Source organism: Agelaius tricolor, unplaced genomic scaffold (assembly GCF_023055355.1).
Source record: "Agelaius tricolor isolate 1412-34295 unplaced genomic scaffold, bAgeTri1.0.p SCAF_20, whole genome shotgun sequence".
In the NCBI taxonomy this organism is placed as follows: domain Eukaryota; kingdom Metazoa; phylum Chordata; class Aves; order Passeriformes; family Icteridae; genus Agelaius; species Agelaius tricolor.
The window spans coordinates 12262968-12287730 of record NW_027269280.1 but is presented as its reverse complement, the minus strand read 5'-3'; the positions used below and the strand labels follow the sequence as shown (position 1 = coordinate 12287730).

At 60.2% G+C, this 24763-nt stretch overlaps 3 protein-coding genes across 6 annotated transcripts in view; 2 read left to right on the top strand and 1 right to left on the bottom strand.

Annotated features, from left to right (window-relative positions):
* Nucleotides 1–599: 599 nt before the first annotated feature.
* WSB2 (WD repeat and SOCS box containing 2) lies at nucleotides 600–4900 on the top strand. 2 transcript variants are annotated; one of them, XM_071445708.1, is made up of 9 exons: nucleotides 600–894; nucleotides 989–1160; nucleotides 1899–2134; nucleotides 2307–2438; nucleotides 2722–2822; nucleotides 2997–3169; nucleotides 3497–3610; nucleotides 3976–4083; nucleotides 4268–4900. In XM_071445708.1, exons 1-9 carry the CDS (start codon nucleotides 615–617, stop codon nucleotides 4428–4430), a joined length of 1479 nt encoding a protein of 492 aa, XP_071301809.1. In that variant the 5' UTR covers nucleotides 600–614; the 3' UTR covers nucleotides 4431–4900. The 2 variants fall into 2 exon arrangements, with proteins under 2 accessions (XP_071301809.1, XP_071301808.1); XM_071445707.1 differs by having other exon boundaries at nucleotides 986–1160.
* Nucleotides 4901–5309: 409 nt separating this feature from the next.
* RFC5 (replication factor C subunit 5) lies at nucleotides 5310–9897 on the bottom strand. 3 transcript variants are annotated; one of them, XM_071445706.1, is made up of 11 exons: nucleotides 8661–9897; nucleotides 7577–7641; nucleotides 7325–7461; nucleotides 7078–7157; nucleotides 6786–6859; nucleotides 6492–6651; nucleotides 6325–6406; nucleotides 6116–6245; nucleotides 5857–5934; nucleotides 5718–5772; nucleotides 5310–5580 (listed from the first exon to the last, which is right to left on the bottom strand). In XM_071445706.1, exons 1-11 carry the CDS (start codon nucleotides 8753–8755, stop codon nucleotides 5484–5486), a joined length of 1053 nt encoding a protein of 350 aa, XP_071301807.1. In that variant the 5' UTR covers nucleotides 8756–9897; the 3' UTR covers nucleotides 5310–5483. The 3 variants fall into 3 exon arrangements, with proteins under 3 accessions (XP_071301807.1, XP_071301806.1, XP_071301805.1); XM_071445705.1 differs by lacking the exon at nucleotides 8661–9897 and adding an exon at nucleotides 7753–8001; XM_071445704.1 differs by lacking the exon at nucleotides 8661–9897 and adding an exon at nucleotides 7753–8012 and having other exon boundaries at nucleotides 5718–5934.
* Nucleotides 9898–13570: 3673 nt separating this feature from the next.
* Nucleotides 13571–24763, top strand: part of KSR2 (kinase suppressor of ras 2) — an 85360-nt gene continuing 74167 nt past the window's right edge. The window contains 3 exon segments of the mRNA XM_071445699.1: nucleotides 13571–13773; nucleotides 20762–20902; nucleotides 22064–22214. Coding sequence (XP_071301800.1) covers nucleotides 13597–13773; nucleotides 20762–20902; nucleotides 22064–22214 — 469 coding nt within the window. The 5' untranslated portion in view covers nucleotides 13571–13596.

Sequence of the window (24763 nt, the reverse complement as noted above, 5' to 3'; positions counted from 1 at the left end):
TATGGGGCACAGAGTGATGGAGGTGCTGCTAAAGGGGGGCTCAGTGAGATCCTTGGGGGCTGCTGGGGGGGATGAATATGGGGGTGCTGATCTTTGGGGGGCTGCTGAACTGGGGGGTGTCATCCAACGGGTGCTGGGTCCTGGGGGTGTCACTGCCAGGGGGTGTCCCCGTGTGGGTGCTGGGTCCTGGGGGTGTCACTGGCGGAGGGGGTTCCCTGTGTGGTTGCTAAGGGAGGAGATGTCACTCACTGGTGGGGACTGTCACTGGTGCGGGATGTCACCGGTGGGGGGTGTCACTGGTGAGGGGTGTCACTCTGTGGGTGCTGGGTCCCCGAGAGTGGGATCACTGCCGGGGGGTGTCACCCTGTGGGTCCTGGGGGGCTGTCACTGCCAGAGGGTGTCCCCGTGTGGGTGTTGCGAGGCTGTCCCTGCTGGGAGGTGTCCCGGTGTGTGCCCCTGAGGGTGTCACTGTCGGGAGATGTCCCTGAGGTTGTCACTGCAGGGAGGTGTCCCGGTGTGTGTCTCTGAGGGTGTCCCTGCCGGGAGGTGTCCCGGTGTGTGTCCCTGCCGGGAGGTGTCCCGGTGTGTGTCGCTGAGGGTGTCCCTGCCAGGGGATGTCCCGGTGTGTGTCTCTGAGGGTGTCGCTGCCCCGGGCCCGGCAGGCGGGGTCCGGCCCGGTTCCCACCGTTTCTCCCTCACGGAGGCCGTTCCAGGCCCTCTCCCGCCATCTCCCGCCCCATGCCGGTCGCGGGGCGGTGCCGGTGGCGGCGGGGCCGGAGGAGGCGGCTCCAGGTCCCCTCCCCGCGCCGCCGCTTCCGCCGCCGCCGCCGCCCTGGGCCGGGCGGGCCCGGCGGGGCCGAGCGGGCGGCGGGGCCGCCATGAAGCCGAGCGGAGGTGAGCGGGAGCCGGGCGGGGACACGGGGGGCTGGGGCTGTGAGGGTGACGGGGGTTTGGGGGCTCTGGGGGTAACGGGGCTGTCCCGCAGCAGAGGAGCCGGTGCTGCTGGCGGAGCTGAAGCCGGGCCGGCCCCAGCGCTACGATTGGAAATCCAGCTGCGAGACCTGGAGCGTCGCCTTCTCCCCCGACGGGGCCTGGTTCGCCTGGTCCCAGGGACACTGCGTGGTCAAACTGATCCCGTGGCCCCTGGGGGAAGCCGAGCTGTGAGTGCGGAGTCATGGAATGGGTTGGGTTAAAAGGGACCTTAAAGCTCGTCCAGTCCCACCCCTGCCATGGGCAGGGACACCTCCCACTGTCCCAGGCTGCTCCCAGCCCCAATGTCCAGCCTGGCCTTGGGCACTGCCAGGGATCCAGGGGCAGCCCCAGCTGCTCTGGGCACCTGTGCCAGGGCCTGCCCACCCTGCCAGGGAACAATTCCTAATTCCCAATATCCCATCCATCCCTGCCCTCTGGCAGTGGGAGCTATTCCCTGTGTCCTGTCCCTCCATCCCTTGTCCCCAGTCCCTCTCCAGCTCTCCTGGAGCCCCTTTAGGCCCTGGCAGGGGCTCTGAGGTGTCCCTGGAGCCTTCTCCTCTCCAGGTGAGCACCCCCAGCTCTCCCAGCCTGGCTCCAGAGCAGAGGGGCTCCAGTCCTTGGAGCATCTCCTCCTCTGGTCTCACTCCATCAGCTCCACAACATCCTGATGTTGGGAATTCCAGGGCTGGGCCAGCTCTGTAGGTGGTGTCTCACCTGAGTGGGGCAGAGGGGCAGAATCCCCCCCTCCTTTCCTGCTGCCCACGTTGGGGGATCAGCCCAGGGTGTTTCAGTGGTGTCCTCCCAGTGCTGCTCTCCATCCATTCATTCGCCAAGCTTGGATTGATCCCAGGGGTTGCCCCGTGTGGGGTGAGGATGGTTGCAAGGAGCTGGGGGTGAACACTCCACCCATCCCTGCCTCCCTCCAGCGTCTGCAAAACCTCGGAGCGCAAGAGCCGGGGCAGTAAAGTGGAGACCTGGAGCCGTGGGGCAGCCAAAGAGAAGACTCTGGAGTGTGGGCAGATCGTGTGGGGCCTGGCCTTCAGTGCCTGGCCAGCACCTGAGGATGGGGACACAGATCCTGCCTGTGCCGTGGGGCTTCCCTGCCTGGTCCTGGCCACCGGGCTCAACGATGGGCAGATCAAGGTGTGGGAGGTGCAGACAGGTGAGCAGCCCTCGCTGTCATGGCTTCAGGCTGGCTGTCCCCTTGTTCCCCTGTGGAAGGAGATCCCATCTCCCCCCTTCCCCAACACCTGCCCTATCCCAAGCAGGGCTGCATGAATGCTCTGCCTCATTCCCCGTGGATGGATGGCACTGAGCCTGGCTCCTCTCTGCAGGGCACCTCCTCTTCAGCCTCTTGGGACACCAGGATGTTGTCAGGGACCTGAGCTTCGCTCCCAATGGAAGCCCCATCCTCGTTTCGGCCTCGCGGGACAAGACCTTGCGTGTGTGGGACCTGAGCAGGGATGGTAGGAACGTGCAGGGATATCCCTGTGCTGGGTCAGGGAAGGGGGAGAAACCCTTCTTGGGAGGGAAGGGGGTGGGAAGGGACCTTAGGGGACAGTATTTGAGGCAGAAGGGCACAGCCATGTGACTGGGAGCAGAGTGTAACCTGGGAGATACAGGAGGGCATTGCCTTGGGATTTACCCAGGGAATCCCCAGCCCAATGTGAATTCCCACTGGGGAAAGGGAGGGAGAGCAGAGCCAAGGAGTCCTGTTCTCCTCTGGTGACACATTTCTGCTGTCCCCAGGGCGGCAGGTGCAGGTGCTGTCGGGCCACGTGCAGTGGGTCTACTGCTGCTCCATCTCCCCAGACTGCAGCATGCTCTGCTCTGCTGCTGGTGAGAAGTCGGTGAGTCCTGCAGGATGGGAGCCATCCCTGTGCCTGCTGTGTCCCCAGAAACCCCCCTGGAGAAGGGCCAGGCCATGCTGCCCTGGCTCCTCAGGAGCTGGAAGCTGGGAGCAGAGCCCATGTGCTTTAAACCTTGGGATGCTCCCAGCCTGATCCCCTGCCCAAATTCCACAGGCACTGCTGTGGAGCATGAGATCCTACACCCTCATCCGGAGGCTGGAGGGCCACCAGAGCAGCGTGGTGTCCTGTGACTTCTCCCCGGACTCTGCGCTCCTTGTCACCGCGTCCTACGACGCCTGTGTCATCATGTGGGACCCCTACACCGGGGAGCAGCTCAGGACACTGCGGTACAACCACCTGGGAGGGGACACAGCAATGCCAGGGAGGTTTTTAGGGCTGGATGTGGCTTTCCCCGTTGGATGGGCACAGCCACCATGTCTACACTGTGGTGTGGACCATGGGGACACTGTGGGACAGGACAGAGCAATGCCAGAGAGGATTTTAGGGCTGGATGTGGCTTTCCCTTCTCGCTGGGCACAGCCATCATCACTCCTCTGCTTCCAGAGGCAGGATGGGGGTCTGGCTTGCCAAGTTTGGTGGCTCTGCCAGCCTCAGCTGGGGAAGGGGCTGGTAGCAGCTCAGAGCTGATGCTGGAATGTTGTCCCCACCCACAGCCATGTCCCGTTGCACTCCATGCTGGACTCCAGCAGTGAAATCCACACCAGCTCCCTGCGCTCCGTCTGCTTCTCCCCTGAGGGGCTGTACCTGGCCACGGTGGCAGATGACAGGTGAGTGAACCCCTGTGGGGCCCCAGGAGGACACCAGAATGAACCAGGAGCTCAGGAGGTGGGGAATAAATGTTCCAGATCCCCACCAATTCCTGGAATCAGGGGAAAGGTCAGACCCACAGGAACACTGTGGCTGGGCTGTGACAAGGGGTAGCAAGGTGATGGCCCTGTCACCCTGAGCTGAGGTCCATGTCCTCCTGGGTGCTGTGCCACCCTCAGCATGTCACTAGCTCAGCAGGGGACAGTCCTCCCAGGAACACTCCTATGGGAAGCAAATCCTTTTTTCTGTCTTTGGATCTGATCTGATCCCAGAGGCTTTATTTTGGCAGCAGGCACTGCACTGTGTCCTCTCCTTTTCTCCACAGGCTCCTGAGGATTTGGGCCTTGGAGCTGCGGTCTCCAGTGGCCTTTGCCCCCATGACCAATGGTCTGTGCTGCATGTACTTCCCACACGGAGGATTCATTGCCACAGGGTGAGTAAACAGGAGGAAGAGGGTGGAGAAACACAAGGTTCCTCCTTCCTCCTGCAGCTCAGTAAATTCTGGGCTTCCCTGGGCATAGTTTTCCTGGGCTGGGGAACGCATGCTCATTTGGGCACAGCTGGAATTCCTCGTGTCCCTCTGCCCTGAGCTCAGGCTTGTTTGGATCCCATTGCAGGACCAGGGATGGCCACGTTCAGTTCTGGACAGCCCCGAGGGTCCTCTCATCGCTCAAGCACTTGTGCCGCAAAGCCCTGCGCACCTTCCTCACAACCTACCAGGTGCTGGCGCTGCCCATTCCCAGGAAGCTGAAGGAATTCCTCACTTACAGGACTTTTTAAGGCAGCAGGGAGAGCAGAGGCACAGAGGTGAGCCCCGGGGCTCAGCCCGGGCCGGCGGCGCCGCAGGAGCGCCGAGCCGTGAGCCAGGAGCGTCGCTGCTCCGTGGTTTTGGGGCTGTGGAGGGCTTTTTTTGGTGTCATAATGCAAAAACCCAGCAAAATCCCATGCAAAGAGCTGTGGTGGCCCCGCAGGGGACACGGGTGGGACACAGGTTCCCCCTGTCCCCTGCTGCCTGCTGGGTTGGGTCAGGTGCTTCTGCTTCTGAGTGCAATGGTGTGGGATGATGGTGGAACAGCTTGGGATCAGAGCTGTTGTCACCTGCACAAATACGGGGCTGAACCCCCCCCAAAACACCCACCTGGGAATGTCCCTCCATTCTGCTGGAGCGTGGGCTCTGCTGCTCTCCCAGCGTGGGCAGGAGTGGGACAAGCCCGAGCAGGTCTCAATAAATAAAAATTGATTCCTCATGATTTCCCTCCTGGCTCGCTCAGGTGACCTGGGAGTGCCTGGCACCGCCCTGGCTGCCAGGGAGGGGTGGCAGAGGTGTCCATCTGTGGGAAGAGGTGGCTTCACCCCACCCCCTGCTCCCATTCCTCTGTTGTTTTCTCTCCGTGCTGGAGCATGGCACTCAATCAGCCAAATTCCCAGACATGCTGAGCATGCAGAAGTGTTTTGTTTGTCCCCATCCTCCAGCTTAGCTGGTGGCTGGAGCAACAGCACGTTCCCTTGTGTGCTGGCAGACTTGTGGAGGGAATTCTCCTCCAGACATCACCAGGATGTTGTTTTTCCCTTGGGAACAGCTGAACACAGAAAGCTGGTGCACCCCTAACCCCCCACCTCCCTTCAGGAGGGAAAATCAAAGACGAGTGTGATCTGCTGGGCTTTGGAGGCACCTGTATTTTCCCATTGGGAATAATGCTACTTTTTAACAACCTTTTTACCCTGACTGTGCACTCAAGGCTTCCAAAAAGGATCTGGGAAGCTGCAGGACGCAGTTCCAGGCATGGGGCTGATGGTCCTTCCCAAATCCAGCAGCAGACCCTCCTGGCAGGATCAGGCTTCAGCCACCACCAGGTCCCTGGTGACCTGGAAGGCGGCGATGAGGGAGCTCAGCTGGATCTTCTCGCTGGTGCCAGCAGCCAGGCGGTACCTGGAGAGGGACCAAGGGCAGCTTTAGGGGTTTCCACCACTGTGGGTGCCCCCCACAGCCACGGGCTGTGTGCCAGCAGTGCCCAGGAACCACCAGGAGCCACCCCAGGGTCCCCACAGTGGGGCAGTGACACTTACTCGATGTCTGCCAGCTTGATCAGCAGCTGGATGCGGATGGAGGGGGGGAAGTCAACTGTGGAGAGAAGGAAACACTCAGTGAAGGGCAGGGGGGAGTTTGGCCTCTCCAGGATCATCTGGAGCCAGAGCCTTTCCCCACCTCTGTGCACGAAGAGATGGATCTCAGTGAGGATGTCCTGCAGGGCCAGGCCCTTCAGCGTCTTCAGCTCCATGATTTCTGGGATGAGAGCGAGTCAAGGCCTTGCTTCCAGGTGTTTCCCTGCCACATCCCACTCCTCATCTTTCCAGCAATCCCAAGAGCCTCCCCAGGGAGCAGCACCCACCCCAGAGGCCACAGAGATCCCTGGGAAGGAGCAGGATTTATCCCAGCTGGGAATGACCCCCAGGGTAGAGGATACTGCGGTAGGCAGTGGAAAAATCCTGGTTCAGCATCCAGTCGAGGATGTTGGCAATGTCAGACTTGAGGGGATGTCCCGTGCAGGTGTAAACACTCTCCTCTGTCACCTTCCCAAAGGCCATGGAGGTGCTCTGAGGAAGAGGAGGGAACAGGAAGGATGAAGAAGCCCCTCCAGCTCAGCTGGCCAGGGGCTGATGGCCACAGTCCCACCTGCAGGATATTGAGGGCCCTGCGCATGTCCCCGCTTGAGAGGGTCACCAGAGCCTTCATCCCGTCCTCGGTCACATCCACCCTGGAAAACAACACCTGTGGGAGTCCAGGCTGCTGCTCCCTGGCAGGGAATGGGGCAGAGGGGCCCTGGGGGGATCCCCACTCACCCCTCCTGCTGGATGACGTGCTGGAGCCGTGGCACCATCAGCTCCGGGGTCAGGGGCCCGAAGCGGAAGCGGGTGCAGCGGGACTGCAGGGCGGGAATGATCTTGGAGAGGTAGTTGCAGATGAGGCAGAACCGGGTGTTCTCTGTGAACTTCTCAATCACTGCAAAAAGGAGGGAGGGGAGGAGGGTCCTTGGCTGCTGCCTTGTCCTGATTCCCACCCTGTGAGGGCTGGATGAGGCCATGGCTGCCCACAGTGTGGGATTCCCATGGTGTGGGATTCCCAGTGCCCCTCACCTCTCCTCAGGGCGTTCTGAGCATCCTGGGTCATGGCATCAGCTTCATCCAGGATGACCAGCTTGAAGCCTTTCCTAGGAAAAGGAGGGGTTTGGTGCTGGAGAAGGGGGAGCTGGGATGTTTGTTCCCAGCCTGGCTACTGGGAAGCCTTTCTTGCATCCTTACCCTCCCTGCTTGCTGGGCATGTTCCCACCCACCCTGGGACTTCCCAAATCCCCTTCCCAATCCAAGTGCCAGGGCAGGAGGGTGCCAAAGAGATGGGAGCTTTGGGAAGCACAGACCCACCACGTACTTAAAGATGGTCCTGGTGCTGGCAAAGCTCAGGATGGGCCCTCGGACGATGTCAATGCCCCGGTCATCAGAGGCGTTGAGCTGGAAGGGAATGGTGTGGATCCACATCCCTGCATCCCATCCCATCCCATCCCATGGATCCCATCCCATCCCATCCCATCCCATCCCATCCCATCCCATGGATCCCATCCCATCCCATCCCATCCCATCCCATGCATCCCATCCCATCCCACCGTGTTCCCGCTCACCTCCAGCACCATGGAGCCGAACTCCCGCTCCCGGTAGAGCTGCCGGGCACAGGCCAGGATGGTGGATGTCTTCCCGGTACCGGGCGGCCCATAGAGGAGCAGATGGGGGAGCCGGTCCTCGCTGATGAAGCGCTGCACTGCGGGATAACGGGATAACAATGGGATAACACCGGGATAACAGCGGGATAACGGAGCTGGGGGACAGCCGGGACCGGCGGGGGGGGTCACCGCAGCGGGAGGAGGATTAACTACCGGTGCTGAGGATGTCCCCGTGAGACACCAGCTCGGACAGCGCCTGCGGACGGTACTTCTCCACCCTGCAGCGGGGAAGGAAAGGAGAAGGGAGTGAGCGCCGGGGCAGCTCCCGCCGCGTTATCCCGGTATCCCGGTATCCCGGTGTCCCGGTATCCCCCCGCTCCCGGCCGTACCACGGCAGGTTCGCGCTGCCCGCCGGCGCCATGTTGGGAAGTCTCGCGAGAGCGCCGCCAAGCGCGCGAGAGCGCCGGGGCGGGGCCGGCCTGAGGGGACGGGCGGGTCCCTGCGGAGCCGGGAAATCCCGGCTCCTGCCAGAATTCCGGGATCCCGGGGATAACTGCGCTGGGAATGCCATCCCAGCCCTTCCCCACCCTGCCAGGGAACAATTCCTGATGCCCAATATCCCATCCATCCCTGCCCTCTGGCAGTGGGAGCCATTCCCTGTGTCCTGTCCCTCCATCCCTTGTCCCCAGTCCCTCTGCAGCTCTCCTGGAGCCCCTTTAGGCCCTGCAAGGGGCTCTGAGGTGTCCCTGGAGCCTTCTCTCCAGGTGAGCACCCCCAGCTCTCCCAGCCTGGCTCCAGAGCAGAGGGATGGGTGGCCTGAGGACCACAGAGATTCCCATAGGATCATCCAGTGCCACCCCTGCCATGGCAGGGACCCCTCCCAGTGTCCCAGGCTGCTCCCAGCCCCAATGTCCAGGCTGGCCTTGGGCACTGCCAGGGATCCAGGGGCAGCCCCAGCTTCTCTGGGCACCTGTGCCAGGGCCTGCCCACCCTGCCAGGGAACAATTCCTAATTCCCAATATCCCATCCATCCCTGCCCTCTGGCAGTGGGAGCTATTCCCTGGGTCCTGTCCCTCCATCCCTTGTCCCCAGTCCCTCTGCAGCTCTCCTGGAGCCCCTTTAGGCCCTGCAAGGGGCTCTGAGGTGTCCCTGGAGCCTTCTCCTCTCCAGGTGAGCACCCCCAGCTCTCCCAGCCTGGCTCCAGCCCTTGGAGCATCTCTGGTGCCTCCTCTGGACTCTCCCCAGCAGCTCCAGGTCCCTCCTGTTCTGTTCCCCAGTGTTCCCATTGGGATCTCACCTGAGTGGAGAGGGAGAATTCCCCATCCTGCTGCCCCTGCCCATGGCAGGGCGTGGAATGAGGTCACCTTTAAGGTCCCTTCCAACCCAAGCCATTCCATGATTCTGTGATTGTGGGAAGAGCACAGTGCTGGTGTTCACCAGCAATCCTGGGGAAATCACAGCAGCAGGAATTGCTGGATCAAGGTTTTGGGAAAGGACAGTGCCCCTGCCCCTGGAACACTGATGGGATGAGAGGGGCACCTTTGTGTGCAGGGACACCTGAGGAGAGGGGATCTGGGATCCTCCCAGTGCAACAGGAGCAGCAAACTCCAGAGGTGGCTGCCAGCACAAAACACCTTTATCCCTGTCCCTGCTGCTTCCCAGTGCCTCTGAAAAAGCCCTGGAGCCCCCTTTAGAGAAGTAGCTTAGAGGGGAGAATCAGCCCAGGCTGCTGGAGCGATGCTTCAGAAAGGAAAGCAGGCAGGAGTGAGAGGCACTGGTTGGGAAAACACAGTTGGAGTGAGGATGGGAGGCAATCCATTGGGAAGTAGAGGTACAGGGCAGGCAAAAAAAAATCCCTAGAAAAATGCTATTACTGACAAGGGAAGGGAAAACATCAAGAGCTCCAGGGTGGATCCTATAAAAGCCCAAAAATCTGCTGGAGGGCAGCTGCTTTCCTGTGGTTTTCCCCCCTTTTTTCCCCTGCAGCCCCATAAAGGAAAGCAGGAGCTGGAGGCTGAGGGCAGCAGCCTCAGCTGTCCCTCTGGGCACGTGACAGAAGTGACAGATGGCCCTTCCCTTCCGAGCCTCCAGGTCCTTCCCAGGCACCTGGGAACAGCCGGGAGCTGGGATTTTCCTGCACGTCCTGGATCCAGAGCTGCTGCTCTCCCCCTGGACCTGCCTTCACCTGGGGCAGGCTCTTTTCCTCCTAACTGGGTTTTTCCAGGTGTTTCCCCATCATTAATAAATCCCGGGCTCCAGAGCAGGGAAAATCTTTGGGGTGTTGTTTAATGGGGTTCAACTGATGGGTGCATGCCCTTGGGATGGCTCTGATTTCCCTCCTGGCTGGAGATGAGGGGACAGAGGTGGTGGGACAGGGATGATGGGACAGAGGTGGTGGGGACAGAGCTGATGGGATGGAGATGATGGGACAGGGAAGATGGGACAGGCATGGTGGTGACAGTGTTGATGGGACAGGGATGATGGGACAGGGGGATGGTGACAGGAATGATGGTGATGGAGATGAGGAGACAGATGATGGGGCAGGCATGATGGTGACAGAGGTGGTGACAGGGTTGATGGGACAGGGATGATAGGACAGAGATGATGGTGACAGAAATGATGACAGAGGTGATGGGACAGAGGTGATGGGACAGGATGGTGGTGACAGAGATGATGATGAGATGGATGATGGTGACAGGGATGATGGGGACAGGGATGATGGGGACAGGGATGATGGGGACAGGGATGATAGGACAGGGATGATGACAGAGGTGATGGGACAGAGGTGATGGGACAGGTGATGGTGACAGATGTGATGGGACAGAGGTGATGGTGACAGGGATGATGGTGACACAGTTGAAGGGACAGAGATGATGGTGACAGGGGTGACAGGACAGAGGTGATGGGACAGAGATGCTCTTCCACAGGGGATTAAACAGGTGCTCCTTGAGAGCTGAAATCCCAGGGATGCTCCCACCCCATGTGGAGCTGAAGAGGTTCTTTGCCATATTAATAACCAGGAAATCCCAATGCTGAACCCAAAGGCTCCTGTGGAGCAGCTCACCCCGAGCTGGAGCAATGAACCCTCATTGATGTGGGGGGGTTTGGGGGGAATTTGGTGGGAAACCCCTGGTGTGGTGCAGTGGTGTTGGTTTGCCGGGGTGGAGTGGCCATGCCAGGGCATTCCCTCTCCCTTCCAGCAGGATGTCGTGCCTGGAAGAGCACCTTTGGCACTGAGGGAACATTAACCCAGTTTGGAGACTCTGAGTCACTCCAAACTCTTTTCTCATGGAGAAAGCCCAGAGAAGTCAATTAAAATATTACCAGATATTTTTATATGGACTGATTGTGCCATTCCCACTGCCTGGAATGTTCATCCATCTCTCAGACCATGGCCAGCTCCAAGCATGGGAGCTATCCCACAGGCTGCTGTAGGGATTTTTGGGAAGGATGAGGTTTGGTGAACACCCAAAATCCCTGCAGCTGCAGGCTTTTGGGATGGGTGCTTTTATCCCAGTGGAGTCTCCCTGCTTGCAATTTATTTCATATTTCCCTTCCCTTCCCTTCCCTTCCCTTCCCTTCCCTTCCCTTCCCTTCCCTGGCAGTATTTGATGTCATAGCCAGCCTTGGGGACAGGACAGAAAAGGGACATCCCAGCTTGGAGATGAGCCTGGAAATTAAAAGTCCTGATTTAAAAATTTAAAAAGAAAGGCAAAAATCAGCAGATTTCCAGCTTTTTTAGCCACATCCCAACTCGGAGGGACTCGACCACTGCGAGCCATTGGGAATTTGGCTTTGTGCTCCCCAGAGCTGGGAGGGGCTGGGACAGGGATGCCAGCTGGGAATGAAGTCACACATCCAGAGGCAGGGAGGTCACAGCTCTGAGGACGCTGTGCCTGGAGCAGGTGAAGGCTCTGGGAGCATCATCCTGGCTCTGTCTCTCTGGAATAATTCCTGAGTGTTGGCCAGGCTTGGCCTCCATTGCCCCAGAGCAGGAATCCCCAGTGCCCCAGACCCTCCAATGCCCCCTCCAGTGCCCCAGACCTTCCCATTTCCCCAGAGCCCCCCATTTCCATCCTCCATCTCTGCCCCAGCCCCCACAATGCCCCATTTTCCCCCATTACCTCAGGTCCCCCACATTCCCCAGCCGCCATTATAATCCCAATGCCCCCACCCCCATTTCCATCCCCCCCTCATTTCCCCAGACCCCCAATGTCCAAGCCCCCCCTTCCTCATTTACTCCCCATTACCCCAGACCCCCCAATTATCCCAGACCCCCATTTCCACCCTCCCATTATCCCAGACCCCCATTTCCATCCCCTCCATTATCCCAGACCCCCATTTACAGCCCCCCCCATTATCCCAGACCCCCATTTCCACCCTCCCATTATCCCAAACCCCCATTTCCATCCCCTCCATTATCCCAGACCCCCATTTCCATCCCCCCCATTATCCCAGACCCCCATTTACAGCCCCCCCCATTATCCCAGACCCCCATTTCACACCCCCCCCCCCCCCCCCATCCTCCCTGCCCTCTTCCCCCCTGGTGCTCCCCTCCTGTCCCATTCCTGGGGTCAGAGGGACTGGGATGAGCATGGATGGGGGGATGGGGATGGGAATGGGGATGGGAGGGGATGGATGGAGGAGTGGGATGGGATGGGAATGGGGGAATTCTTATGAGGATGGGGAGGTGTGGGGATGGGGGATGGGGATGGAAGGATGGTGATGAGAATAGAGAGATATGGGGGTTTGGGGCATGGGGTGGGTGGGGATAGGGATGGGTGGTGTTGAGAATGGGGGTGCTGATGAGGATGAGGAGATGTGGGGATGGTGGGAAAGTGCTGGGGCTGGGGGCTGCGAGGGAGCTGGGGGTGATGAGGATGGGGTGACGATGAAGATGGAAAGGTGACGGGGGTGATGGTGTTGGGGGTGATGAGGATGGGGGTGTTGATAAAGTAGGGGGGTGTTGATGAGGATGGGGTGTGGGCAAGGTGGGGAGGTGATGATGAGGATGGGGAGGTGTGGGGTATGAGGGTGATAGAGCTGGGGCTGATGAGGCTGGAGGGATGTTGATAAGGTTGAGGGGTGTGTTGATGACCATGGGGGTGTTGATAAGGTATGGGGGTGTTGATGAGGATGGGGGTGTGGGCAAGGGGGGGATGAGGGTATGGGAAGGTGATGGGATGGGGGTGATGATAAGGTTGGGGGGATGTTAATTGGGGGGGTAGTTATGAAGATGGGGAGGTGTGGGTGTGATGGGGCTGGGGGTGATGATAACGTTGGGGGGATATTGATGGAGGGGGGCTGATGATGAGGATGGGGAGGTGTGGGTGTGGGGGTGATGGGGGTGGGGGTGATGATAAGGTTGGGGGGATGTTGATGAGGAGGGGGATGATGATGAGGATGGGGAGGTGTGGGTGTGATGGGGCTGGGGGTGATGATAACGTTGGGGGGATATTGATGGAGGGGGGTGATAATGAGGATGGGGAGGTGTGGGTGTGGGGGTGTTTGGGCTGGGGGTGATGATAAGGTTGGGGGATGTTGATGAGGAGGGGGATGATGATGAGGATGGGGAGGTGTGGGTGTGGGGGTGATTGGGCTGGGGGTGATAAGGTTGGGGGATGTTGATGAGGAGGAGGATGATGATGAGGATGGGGAGGGGTGGGTGTGGGGGTGTTTGGGCTGGGGGTGATAAGGCTGGGGGGATGTTGATGAGGAGGGGGATGATGATGAGGATGGGGAGGTGTTGGGGTGATGTGACCGGGGGTGCTGAGGGATGTTGATAAGCTTGGGGGGGGTGTGTTGATGACGATGGGGCTGTTGATAAGGTTGGGGGGGTTGCTGAGGATGATGCGGGGGTGCTGCTGAGGATGCCGATGTGTGTGTGGCTGTGGGGGCGGTGCGGATGCCGCGGCGCTGCCGGGCCCGGGGGTGCCGGGCCGGGGGTGTGCGGGGGTTCCCGCGCGGAGCGGCGCGCAGCGAGCGCGGCCCCGCGGAGCCGGAGCGCGCCGCCCCCGCCCCCGCCCCGCCGCGCCCGGGGGGGGGGGTAGCGGCGGCGGCGCCGCGCTGACGGCTCGGTGGGCACCGCGATGCTGCGGGCCGCGGCCGAGCGGGGCTGAGCGGCGGCGGGGGCCGGCGAGCGGAGCCGAGCGAACGGGGGGGGCCGCGGCGGCGGCGGGCGGAGGGGAGGGCGGGCGGGCGGGCGGGCGGGGGGGGGGGGGGGGCGGCGAGCGATGGATGAGGACAACATGACGAGGAGCGAGGAGCAGGAGCTGAGTCTGCAGAAGGCGCTGCAGCAGTGCGAGCTGGTCCAGAACATGATCGACATCAGCATCTCCAACCTGGAGGGGCTCCGCACCAAGTGCGCCGCCTCCAACGACCTCACGCAGAAGGAGATCCGCACCCTGGAGGTACGGGCCCGCCGACCCCCCCCAACATCAACACCCCCCCATCAGTCTCCCCCCCCACCCCCCCCGGGCCGCGGCGGGTTCCCCCGCGGCGCTGCGGTGCGCCCGAGTGAGGCTGCGCGCTCTGCAGGTGGCCCCGAGGTGGGTCCGGGACCCCCGAACCCTGCTGCCGGCACCCACCGGGGCCGCCCGGCCACGGCCGCAGCCCCCCGGTATCCCCCCGGTATCCTCCCGGTATCCCCCGGCATCCCCCGGCCCGGCCGCGTTCCTCCCCCGGCTTCCACCGCCCGGCAGGCGGCATCTCCCGGCCCACCTGCATCCATCCCCCGGCCCACCTGCATCCATCCCCCGGCCCACCTGCATCCCCTCCCCCTTCCTGCATCCCCCGGCCTGGCCCCATCCCTTCCTCCCGGCTCCTGCTCCAGCTGGGCTGCATCCCTTCCACCGGGCTGCATCCCATCGGCCCACCTGCACCCCTGCTGCCTGCCTCCATCCCCCCAGCCTCCCTGCCTGCATCCCTTTCCCTGGACTGCATCCCTTCGGCCCACCTGCATTCCTTGTGGCAGGCTGCATCCCACGGGCCTGGCTGCATCCCTTCCAGCAGGCAGCATCCCCTCAGCCCACCTGCATCCCCTGGGCCTGGCTGAATCCCCTTCCTTGAGCTGCATCCCCTCAGCCCACCTGAATCCCTTCCAGCAGGCTCCAGCTGTCCCAGCTGGCTGCATCCCCCTGGCCCAGCTGCATCCCCCTGGCCCATCTACACCTGCATCCCCCTGGCCCAGCTGCATCCCCCTGCCTCACCTGCATCCCCCTGGCCCACCTGCATCCCTCCCTCCAGGCAGCAGCCCCCAGCCCAGCTGCCTTCTCCCCTCCCCAGGGGATGAGACTCCTTTTGGAGAGTGCTGAGCCCTCACTGAGGTGAATTTGTAGTTCAGCAGGAGGTCGGTGGGCTGGGAGGGGCAGGGAACAGCCAGGGATTCCCAGGGCTGAGTGGGATCCCTGCAGCTGGCACAGAGCAGGAGGAGCGAGGCCGTGACCCTGGGGAGACGCCAGCGGGGCTGTGCTGCTGCTGTGGGGGCGGCTGGTGCCGAGCTGGGGCTGTGGCTGGGGGGGTTTCAGAGCCTGATCCCTCTCAGGCCTTTCAGCTGCTCCTGCAGCCCCTCTGTGGGGCAGCTCGTGGCTCTGGACAGGACTGGAGCACCCTGTCCTGCTGCTTCTGCTCCCCAAGTGCTGTGGGAACAATTGGGGCATCACCATGTCACTGCTGGCTGTGCCACTCGTGGGGAGACCCCAGGTTTGGGGTGCAGCTCCCTGCTCTGCCTCCCAGCTTGGGCTCATTCCCACTCCCATCCTGCTGTCACCTTGATCCCAGCCCTGCTTCATCCCAACTCTGTGTGAGGGACTGGGAGCTGTTGGTGCTGGAGCAACCTCAGGAGAGGGATAACAGTGGTTTTGGGGTGTGCTGCAGACTTTTTGGGATGCAGGCAGGCTCCAAATCCCCAGGAGAACCTGCCAGGAGGTGCAGGACTCCAGGAGCTCATCCCACATGGAGTGATTTGCCTTCTTGAGGTCAGCACTGAGGATTCCCTGTCTGTGTCCCATGGACATGGAAGGGAGCAGGGGAGTGTGGTGGAGTCATCGTGGTGGGATGCACCTTCCCAGCATCCCAGTGCCACTGGGGCAGCCAAACTGGGGCTGGATGAAGGGTTTGGAGGTTTTTTGGGGGATGCCATCCTGGTGGGATGCTCCTTCCCAGCATCCCAGTGCCAGGGGTGGATGAAGGGCTGGATGAAGGGTCTGGAGGTTTTTTTGTGGGATGTTGTCCTACAAATACTCAAAGGGAAGCACCTCTCCAGCCCCTATGGATCACTCAGTGCCAGCCACAGGGAGCCCTGGCACTGCTATCCCTAAAACACCCCCAAACCGAGAGCTTGGGATATTCCAGCCAAGGACATCCCTGGTGACACCCTCTGGTTGTTTTTCACCTCAAACCCAGGGTGATTCCCACAAGGGGAGTGAATCCAGGGCCACATTCCTGATGCTAGCCCTGGGCAGGCTCCTGGCGTTGTCCTGGGTTGCCACCAGCGTCAGCAGGAGCTCAGCTTGGCCCTGAGTCCCCAAGTCCCTGAGTCTCTGTGTCCCTGAGTCCCTGCTGCCACCACCACGTCCCAAGGACGTGGCACAGACTCCGAGGCCTCGCTCGGTGCCTCTTCCCTTCCCATCTGGTGGCAGCAGAGCCGGGCTGGGCAGTGCCATGCAAAGGGAGGGGTGACCTGGGATGTGGCACTGGAGACAGTGCCCGGCCTTTGTGTCAGCATGAACCTGGAATACAATGGGAGAATCCATGGGGTTTTGGATTAATCTTTTAATGGGTTAATCTTCATAGGCTAAACATTGATTTTGCTGGATTAATAGAAGTTTTTCCCTTTTTTTTTTTTTTTTTTTTTTTGTTTTAAGCCACCTTAAGTTAGGCTGAACTCCCATCCTCCTGCATCCTGCTGTGCAGTGTTTTTGGAATGGGTACCAGTGGCAATCCTTGGAGCTGGGAGACTTTTTGGGTCTTCTTTATGCCTTGGGACAGGTTCCAGTGGGAACCAAGGCAACAGCTGGGATAAAACCTCTGGAGTGGGAATCGAGACTGGTTTGCTTCCTATGGGGCAGCATCCAGAAGGAGCTGAGTGTTTATTCTCCCTCAGACCTGCCTGGGCTGTGGGGTTTTATCCCTGTCCAAGTGTGGCACTTGAGCTTTATGGCTCTAAATTTGGGGTTGGGGTGTAACTATGGATAGGGGGTGCTGTGTTTGGTGGAGTTTGGGGTGTAACTATGGATAGGGGGTGCTGTGTTTGGTGGAGTTTGGGGTGTAACTATGGATAGGGGGTGCTGTGTTTGGTGGAGTTTGGGGTGTAACTATGGATAGGGGGTGCTGTGTTTGGTGGAGTTTGGGGTGTAACTATGGATAGGGGGTGCTGTGTTTGGTGGAGTTTGGGGTGTAACTATGAATAGGGGGTGCTGTGTTTGGTGGGGTTTGGGGTGTAACTATGGATAGGGGGTGCTGTGTTTGGTGGGGTTTGGGGTGTAACTATGGATAGGGGGTGCTGTGTTTGGTGGAGTTTGGGAACAGCAGAAGGAAAATTTGCTCGGAGCTGGGCAATATTCCCAACTGTCCCACAGCACTGTTCTGTCTGTGGGGTTAAACCCCATCCCAGTGCCAAAATGAGGGGCAGAGCTCCCAGGAACTGGTGGATGGCTCCAGGATCAACACTTCCCTCTCCCTGGGCTGCCCTGCTCCTGCCAGGAACAGGGAACTCTCCCAGGATACTTTTGGCTGTTGTGTGGTGAGGATGGGAAGAGGCTCTGAGGAAAGAGCTGTGGCCATTCCCAAACCTCCACAGGCTCTGCAGATGCTGTTCCAGCACAGGGATTGGCCCAGAGCAGCTGGGGCTGCCCCTGGATCCCTGGCAGTGTCCAAGGCCAGGTTGGATGGGGCATGGAGCAGCCTGGGATAGTGGAAGGTGTCCCTGCCCATGGAGTGGAACTGGATGAGCTTTAAGCTCCTTCCAACCCAAACCATTCCATGATTTTGTGATTTTCACTGCCTGAACGTGTGGATTGTCTGCTGTCTCATACCATGGGGGAGCACAGTGCACTTTTCCCAGAGCTGGATCCTCCCTGGATGCTGGATGGAGACATTTTGGCTCCTGTATTCCCAGCAAAATCCCCAGGGACCATTTAGCATCTCCTGAAATAAAGGATGAGCAGAGGCAGAAACATCTCACAAGCCCAACAGAACCTTGGGACAGCCCCTGAGAGAGAAAATGGAACCGTGGCAAGGAATTCCCCAGCCCCAGGCTGCTCCAGGTGCCTCTGGAATAACGAGCCCCTTGGAGGGAGCTGCACTGGTTGTGTTTCTTGTCATGGAAAAGGATTTTTAGGGGTGCAGAAGAAGTGAAGTGAGAGGTGGCATGAAGGATGTGCTGATCCAGCTGGGGTGGGATGGGATGGGATGGGATGGGATGGGATGGGATGGGCATTCCCCACGGCTGCCAGATGAATGAATGAACTTCCCCCTCCTGGATTTTCCAGCGCCTGTCCCAGTCCCCAGGCAGGGCTGGTGCTGTCTCCAGCCCGGCTGAGGTCAAGGATCCCATTCCAGGGGGGAACAGCCGCCCTTTGGCTCCTTGGAGACCGGCTCGGAACCTGCCGGGGCCGGGGGCAGCGGCCGCTCTCGGCCGTGCTGCCTTTGGGATGAGCCCAGGGAAATTCCCGCTCGGGGAATTGGGAAATCCGGCTCCAGCCCTGGGTGATCCCGGCCCCTCTCCTGGCCGGGGTCACCCGAGGTCCTGTGGCGTGACATGGAGCGGGGACATCTCTCCTCCGCCCCCGGGGCGGCAGGGACGCTGTTTCCAAGGAGCTGCGGGGTTCCAGGAGCTGCTGGATGCTCCAAAGAGAGGGGAATCCTGCTGGTTTCACTCCTTCAGCCCAGAGCACCGCTCCTGCCTTTCCCCCGGGCAGGGCTGCGGCAGGGAAAGGCGCTGGGAAGGTGGGAAAACAACCCCAGCTCCACAGGAAAATGCAGCATCCGCAGCTGGACCAGCAGCAAATTCCACCAGCAGGAAGGCAGGGATCCGCGGGATTCCCGCCCCTCTCCTTGTGCCCCCTGCCCGCTTCCAGGCAGGGAAACTGAGGCACGGAGGAGGAACGCGGCATTTCCCAAATTTGCTCCGTGCCGGGATGAGCGGGAGGCAGAGCAGCTCCGCAGGGAATTCCCTCCCCTTTCCATCCCCAGCAAACACTGAGAACCTCTGGATTTTACAGAGGGGTTTTTGGGCTTCTTTTTCCTTGTCTGGAGCAAATCCATGGAGCAGAGCACCTGGGGGTCCCAGCGGGGTCCCCTTTTGGGTTAAAAATGACCCCTCCTGTCACTCAAGGGCTCATGGGAGTGAGTTTCCCCGACCTGGAAATTAAATTTCCTCCATTCCCCCCACCCTTTCCCCATTCCCAGCTCACCTCTCCATGATGGCTGTGGGGGCTGCCCTGTCCCCAGCCCCATTCCCACCCCAGGACCCTGATTTTGGCACTGGTGACGCTCAGAAATCACCTTTATTCCCTTTGGGATCCCACCTGGAGAGGCTGAATGGAGAAGGATGGGGCAGGATGTGGATTTTTTAGGAATTTCTTTTCCTGGTGTTTTGTGTCCATGCAAGGGCATTTTTGGGAGACAGGAGCTGCCTCTGGGTGTGTTCAAAGTGCCTGGGGCTGCTTCAGCTCCAAAAGCCTGGAGTGTGTTTGGGGTGTGAGATCCGGGCTGATCCTTAAACCTTTGATTCTCTGTTTTGGGAATGTTTTTCCTTAAAAATCAGCCCTGGAATTGGGACAGGGCTCTGCAGAGCTGAGGGCTCCCTGCAGCCCCTCAGATCCAGCTTTGCCTCATTTTTGGGGGTTGATTTTCAGGAATTAATCTCTGGTAGCCAGGCTGAGGATGGGGAGAAGCTGCCAGGGGGTGACAACCCTGGCAGGGCCCTCACCCACCTGGGGGTGATTTTGGGGGTTATGGCAACCTCTGATTAATTCCTGAAAATCAACCCCCAAAAATGAGGCAAAGCTGGACCTGGGGGGCTGCAGGGAGCCCTCAGCTCTGCAGAACCCTGCCCCACTTCCAGGGCTGATTTTTAAGGAAAAACATTCCCAAACCAGACAATCAAAGGTTTAAGGATCAGCCCGGATCTCACACCCCAAACACACTCCAGGCTTTTGGAGCTGAAGCAGCCCCAGGCACTTTGAACACACCCAGAGGCGGCTCCTGTCTCCCAGAAAATGCCCTTGCATGGACACAAAACACCAGGAAAAGAAATTCCTAAAAAATCCACATCCTGGCCCCAGCCTGTTCTTCATTCAGCCTCTCCAGGTGGGATCCCAAAGGGAAGAAAGGTGATTTCTGAGCATCACCAGTGCCAAAATCAGGGTCCTGGGGTGGGAATGGGGCTGGGGACAGGGCAGCCCCCACAGCCATCATGGAGAGGTGAGCTGGGAATGGGGAAAGGGTGGGGGGAATGGAGGAAATTTAATTTCCAGGAAAGGGCGGGGAAAGATTGGAAAGCTCCCAAATCCCACCAGGGGGTTCTCCCCTCACCCCTGTACCCCAAAGCAGCCCATATTCCACCAGGCTGTTTTTGGGGTGTGCAGGAGCAGAGGCACAGCACCATCTAGTGCTGCAGGCAATGGGGAATCACCCAGCTGGAAAAGCAGGAGCAGGAAATCCCAGCAGCTTCCCAGCCCTGCTCTGAATTCCCAGGAAAGGAGGGCAGCTTCATTTTGGGAGCTGGGCTGTGGCTGGGAACAGCTCCAGCCTCGGGGTGGGAGGATTTGGGGGATTTTGGGGGGTGATCCGAGCAGGGATGGGGCTGCAAAGGAACAGAGAGGGGGGATGGCTCTGGAGAGAGGAAGATTTGGTTGGTGAGGGGGGAATGAGGAGAAAATGCCACATTCCAGCCTTGGGATGTGATGCTGAGGCTGCTCCCCTTGTAGGGTTTTTGTGGGGGGTAAAAGAGGGGAGTGTGGCTTTTGAAGGATGTTTGGGGTGTTCTTGGCATCAAACCCGGGTGTAAGAGAGGAGTCTGTGTCCTTTAGGGCTCTCTTGGCCCTGAGGCCGGGAGTAGAAATGGGAAAAGTGTCCAGTGGGTGGCTGGGCGCACTGGGATGGGGCAGCGTTTGTGGGAAAAGTGGTGCCAGTGCCCCCTGTGCCCCCCACACCCCACAGGGGGTGCCAAGGGCTGCCCACCCCCTGAACGAGACCCCAGCACTGGCCTGGGGATGAAGGAGCTGATAAATGGATTTTTTAAGGGGGAAATTCCCTCTTGGACACCAAACCTCGATGCTCTTGAGTGTTGCCCTTGGCTGCAGGAGTGTTTTGGGGCCTTGGGATGAGGCAGAGTGAGAGCTGAGCCCCAGGTGCCAGTGGGGGATCCCATGAGGGTTTCCCCTTCTTTTCCAGAGCAAACTGGTGAAGTATTTCAGCCGGCAGCTGTCCTGCAAGAGGAAGGTGGCCCTGCAGGAGCGCAATGCCAAACTGGAGGGCTTCCCCCAGCTCCTGCACTGGTTCCGCATCGTCGACATCCGCAAGGAGGTGATGGAGGTAAGGGCTGGCCAAGGGAAAAGAGAGGGAGAGAGGGAGCCTTTCCTTTCCTTTCCTTTCCTTTCCTTTCCTTTCCTTTCCTTTCCTTTCCTTTCCTTTCCTTTCCTTTCCTTTCCTTTCCTTTCCTTTCCTTTCCTTTCCTTTCCTTTCCTTTCCTTTCCTCTCCTCTCCTCTCCTCTCCTCTCCTCTCCTCTCCTCTCCTCTCCTCTCCTCTCCTCTCCTCTCCTCTCCTCTCCTCTCCTCTCCTCTCCTCTCCTCTCCTCTCCTCTCCTCTCCTCTCCTCTCCTCTCCTCTCCTCTCCTCTCCTCTCCTCTCCTCTCCTCTCCTCTCCTCTCCTCTCCTCTCCTCTCCTCTCCTCTCCTCTCCTCTCCTCTCCTCTCCTCTCCTCTCCTCTCCTCTCCTCTCCTCTCCTCTCCTCTCCTCTCCTCTCCTCTCCTCTCCTCTCCTCTCCTCTCCTCTCCTCTCCTCTCCTCTCCTCTCCTCTCCTCTCCTCTCCTCTCCTCTCCTCTCCTCCCCTTCCCTTTCTCCCTTTCTCCCTTTCCCTTTCCCTTTCTCCCTTTCTCCCTTTCTCCCTTTCTCCCTTTCTCCCTTTTTCCCTTTCCCTTTCCCTTTCCCTTTCCCTTTCCCTTTCCCTTCCCCTTTTCCTTTCCCTTTCTCCCTTTTCCCTTTCCCTTCCCCTTCCCTTCCCCTTCCCTTCCCCCCTTTCTCCTTTTTCCCCTTTTTCGCCTTTCCCCCTTTTTAAGGACACCCCGTTGCTGTCCCCAGTGTGTGTCACACAGACCCCATGTCCCCATCAGTGTCCTCCTGCCACATCCTGGGCTCCTGCAGGTGCACTGAAAGGATGGCACCCAAAGGCAATCCCACCTCCAGGGAAAAGGAATTCTGGAGTGAAGCTCAGGTGCTGCATGTTCTTACTCAGGGATGGATTTTTCTGGTGCTCCCAGAGGCTGAGCTGGGTTTGGATTTACCTAAAACTGTAAAAAAACTGGAGATAAAACCTCAGCTCCTCCAGGTTTTCTTGGAGATTTCAGGTGGGAAATGGAGGGCTTTGGGTCCATGGCCTGAAGAGAATGGATTGTCCCTGGTGTTCCCCGAGGTGCAGAGGATGCTCCAGGGGGGTTTTGCTCCTCCTCCCTCATTCCTGCCCCATTCCTCCCTCAGGAGATCGCCCCAGGGCAGCTCAGCCTGGAGGATCTGCTGGACATGACCGATGACCAGGTCTGTGCCACCGTGGAGAAGTTTGGGGCCAACAGTGAGGAGTGTGCCCGGCTGAACGCGTCCCTGTCCTGCCTCCGCAGTGTCCACAAGTCCGGTGAGTGTCCCCTGTCCCCCCAGCCTGCCCGGGCTGGGTGCCACCATCCTGCTCTGATGGCACCAGGAGCGTGGCTTCAATGCAGGCAGAGCTGCTGCACCCCTGGGGCTGGCTGGGAATCATTTCCTGCAGGGAACATTTGGGAGCTGTGCTGGGAAAAGGATTTGGGGGTGCTGGTGGGTGAGAGCTGGGACCCCAAACCCCCCTGCCCTGGGCTGAGCCCCCAGCAGGGGCAGCAGGAAAGGAGGGAAAGGAGGGGGGGATTCTGCCCCTCTGCCCTGCTCAGGTGAGACCCCACCTGCAGAGCTGGCCCTGGGCATGGGGTCTCCAACATCAGGAGGGATTGTCCCTGGTGATAATCCACTCCAGGAGCTGCTGGAGTGAGCCCAGAGGAGGCCATGGAGATGCCCCAAGGGCTGGAGCCAGGCTGGGAGAGCTGGGGGTGCTCACCTGGAGAGGAGAAGGCTCCAGGGACACCTCAGAGCCCCTGCCAGGGCCTAAAGGGGCTCCAGGAGAGCTGCAGAGGGACTGGGGACAAGGGATGGAGGGACAGGACACAGGGAATAGCTCCCACTGCCAGAGGGCAGGGCTGGATGGGATATTGGGAATCAGGAATTGTTCCCTGGCAGGGTGGGCAGGCCCTGGCACAGGTGCCCAGAGCAGCTGGGGCTGCCCCTGGATCCCTGGCAGTGCCCAAGGCCAGGCTGGACATTGGGGCTGGGAGCACCTGGGACAGTGGGAGGTGACCCTGCCATGGCAGGGGTGGCACTGGATGAGGGCCCCTCCAAATCCAGCCCATTCCATGATTTATAGGGTCTCCTGACCTCCCTTGCCTGCAGTTGCTCAGTCAGGAGCCTCAGGGGAAAGCTCAGGGCAGCTCCAGCATCGCCTCCGGCTGGCTCGGAGCGGAGCCCCCATTCCCAGACCCCTTCCCAGGGAATGCCCAGCCCCGCCCGCCCTTCCCGGCGCTGGATGCGCGGTTCCCGGCGCTGGATGCGCGGTTCCCGGCGCTGGATGCGCGGTTCCCGGCGCTGGATGCGCGGTTCCCGGCGCTGTGCGGTGCGGGCGGCGTTGCTGCTCCCCGGGCGGTGGCAGCAGAGCTCCGCTCTTCAGTCGCTGCCGGAGCCGCTCCGGCTGCAGCCGCGCCGGTACCGGGGGCAGAGCAGGGCCGAGGCTCGGGAGATGCGACCTGGGCTGGGCAGGGTCCGGCTATGCTGGCACCGGGTCCCATCCGAGCCTTGATCGGTCACAACAGAACCTTTTGGGTTGGAAAAGATCCTTTAGGAGCTAGTCCAGCCAATCCCCAGCACAGCCAAGGCCAGCACTGCCCCATGTCCCCAAGTGCCACATCCACATGGCTGTTCAATCCCTGCAGGGATGGGGACTCCAGCACTGCCCTGGGCAGCTGTGCCAGTGCCTGACCACCCTTTCCAGGAGGAATTTCCCCAAAATCCACCCTGCCCCTGCCCTGGCCCAGCCTGAGGCCGTTCCCTCTGCTCCAGTCCCTGTTCCCTGGGAGCACAGCCCGACCCCCCCGGCTGTCCCCTCCTGGCAGGAGCTGTGCAGAGCCACAAGGGCCCCCCTGAGGCTCCTTTGCTCCAGGCTGAGCCCCTTCCCAGCTCCCTCAGCCTCTCCTGGGGCTCCAGCCCCTTCCCAGCTCCGTTCCCTGGCCTGGCCACGCTCCAGCCCCTCTGGCACAGCCCATCCCCATGGATGGCAGCACAGAACTGGTGCTGTGGTGCCAGCTCAGGAAGGCCACTGCCAGCACAGGGGGTGACTCTGGGGTAGCAGCAAACCCCCGTGATTTGGGGACCCCAGACCCCCATGATTTGGGGACCCCAGACCCCTCTGCCTGGCTCCTGTCCCCTCTAGAGAGGTTCCTCCAATGCAGCTGCACCCCAGGGTTTGGGAGGCTGGGAATGAGCCCTGCTGGGCATTGCAGGTGTGGAGCAGCCCTTGGGGACAGCAGGGGACATGGTTTCAAGGAGGGGCAGCTTTGGGGGCCCAGCAGTGTCCCCAGAGCACGGAATGTCCCAGAGAGGGATTCCAGCTCCAGCCTGGAGAGACTTTGGCCTCATCCACCAGTTCTGGTTGTTGGATCCTCTCCCACGTGGCACAGAGTGGCAGTGCCACCCTGTGCTGGGGACAGTGGCACTGGGGCGAGGTGGGGCTGTCTGAGCCCAGCCTGCCATTCCCTAGGGATCAACCCCGTCTCCAGCTCCCTAAACCCAGCTCCTGCCTCTCTTCCCCTCGGCATTTCCATCAGGTCTCCCTGCTATTTGAGCAAGGGCGGTGGTGCCTCCCTGGGAGCCTGGGGAAGGCTCTCAGCTGCTCTTTGTTCAAACACCTCTGACTTTTAAAGGCTGCTCCACACAAATCCCACTCTCTCCTCTGCCCTCTCGGCCCAGGGAATTCCCTGCTTTGGAAAATCCACCTTGGCCTTTGACTGGGCAGCTGCAGGAAGTTTCTCTGGTTCCTCTGGAGTTTTCCAGCTGGAGGAGATGGAAGGAGGAGGAGATGGAAGGAGGAGGAGATGGAAGTACCAGAGG

Coding starts and splice junctions, on each gene's coding strand:
- WSB2 (XM_071445707.1), top strand. CDS start 615: ATGTCCCGGTGTGTGTCTCTGAGGGTGTCGCTGCCCCGGGCCCGGCAG. Junction 3,170..3,496: donor GAGCAGCTCAGGACACTGCG/GTACAACCACCT, acceptor CCCCACCCACAG/CCATGTCCCGTTGCACTCCA. Junction 4,084..4,267: donor GGAGGATTCATTGCCACAGG/GTGAGTAAACAG, acceptor ATCCCATTGCAG/GACCAGGGATGGCCACGTTC.
- RFC5 (XM_071445704.1), bottom strand. CDS start 7,991: ATGGATGGGATATTGGGCATCAGGAATTGTTCCCTGGCAGGGTGGGGA. Junction 6,860..7,077: donor AGCACCAGGACCATCTTTAA/GTACGTGGTGGG, acceptor TCCTTTTCCTAG/GAAAGGCTTCAAGCTGGTCA. Junction 6,652..6,785: donor TCAGAACGCCCTGAGGAGAG/GTGAGGGGCACT, acceptor TCCTTTTTGCAG/TGATTGAGAAGTTCACAGAG.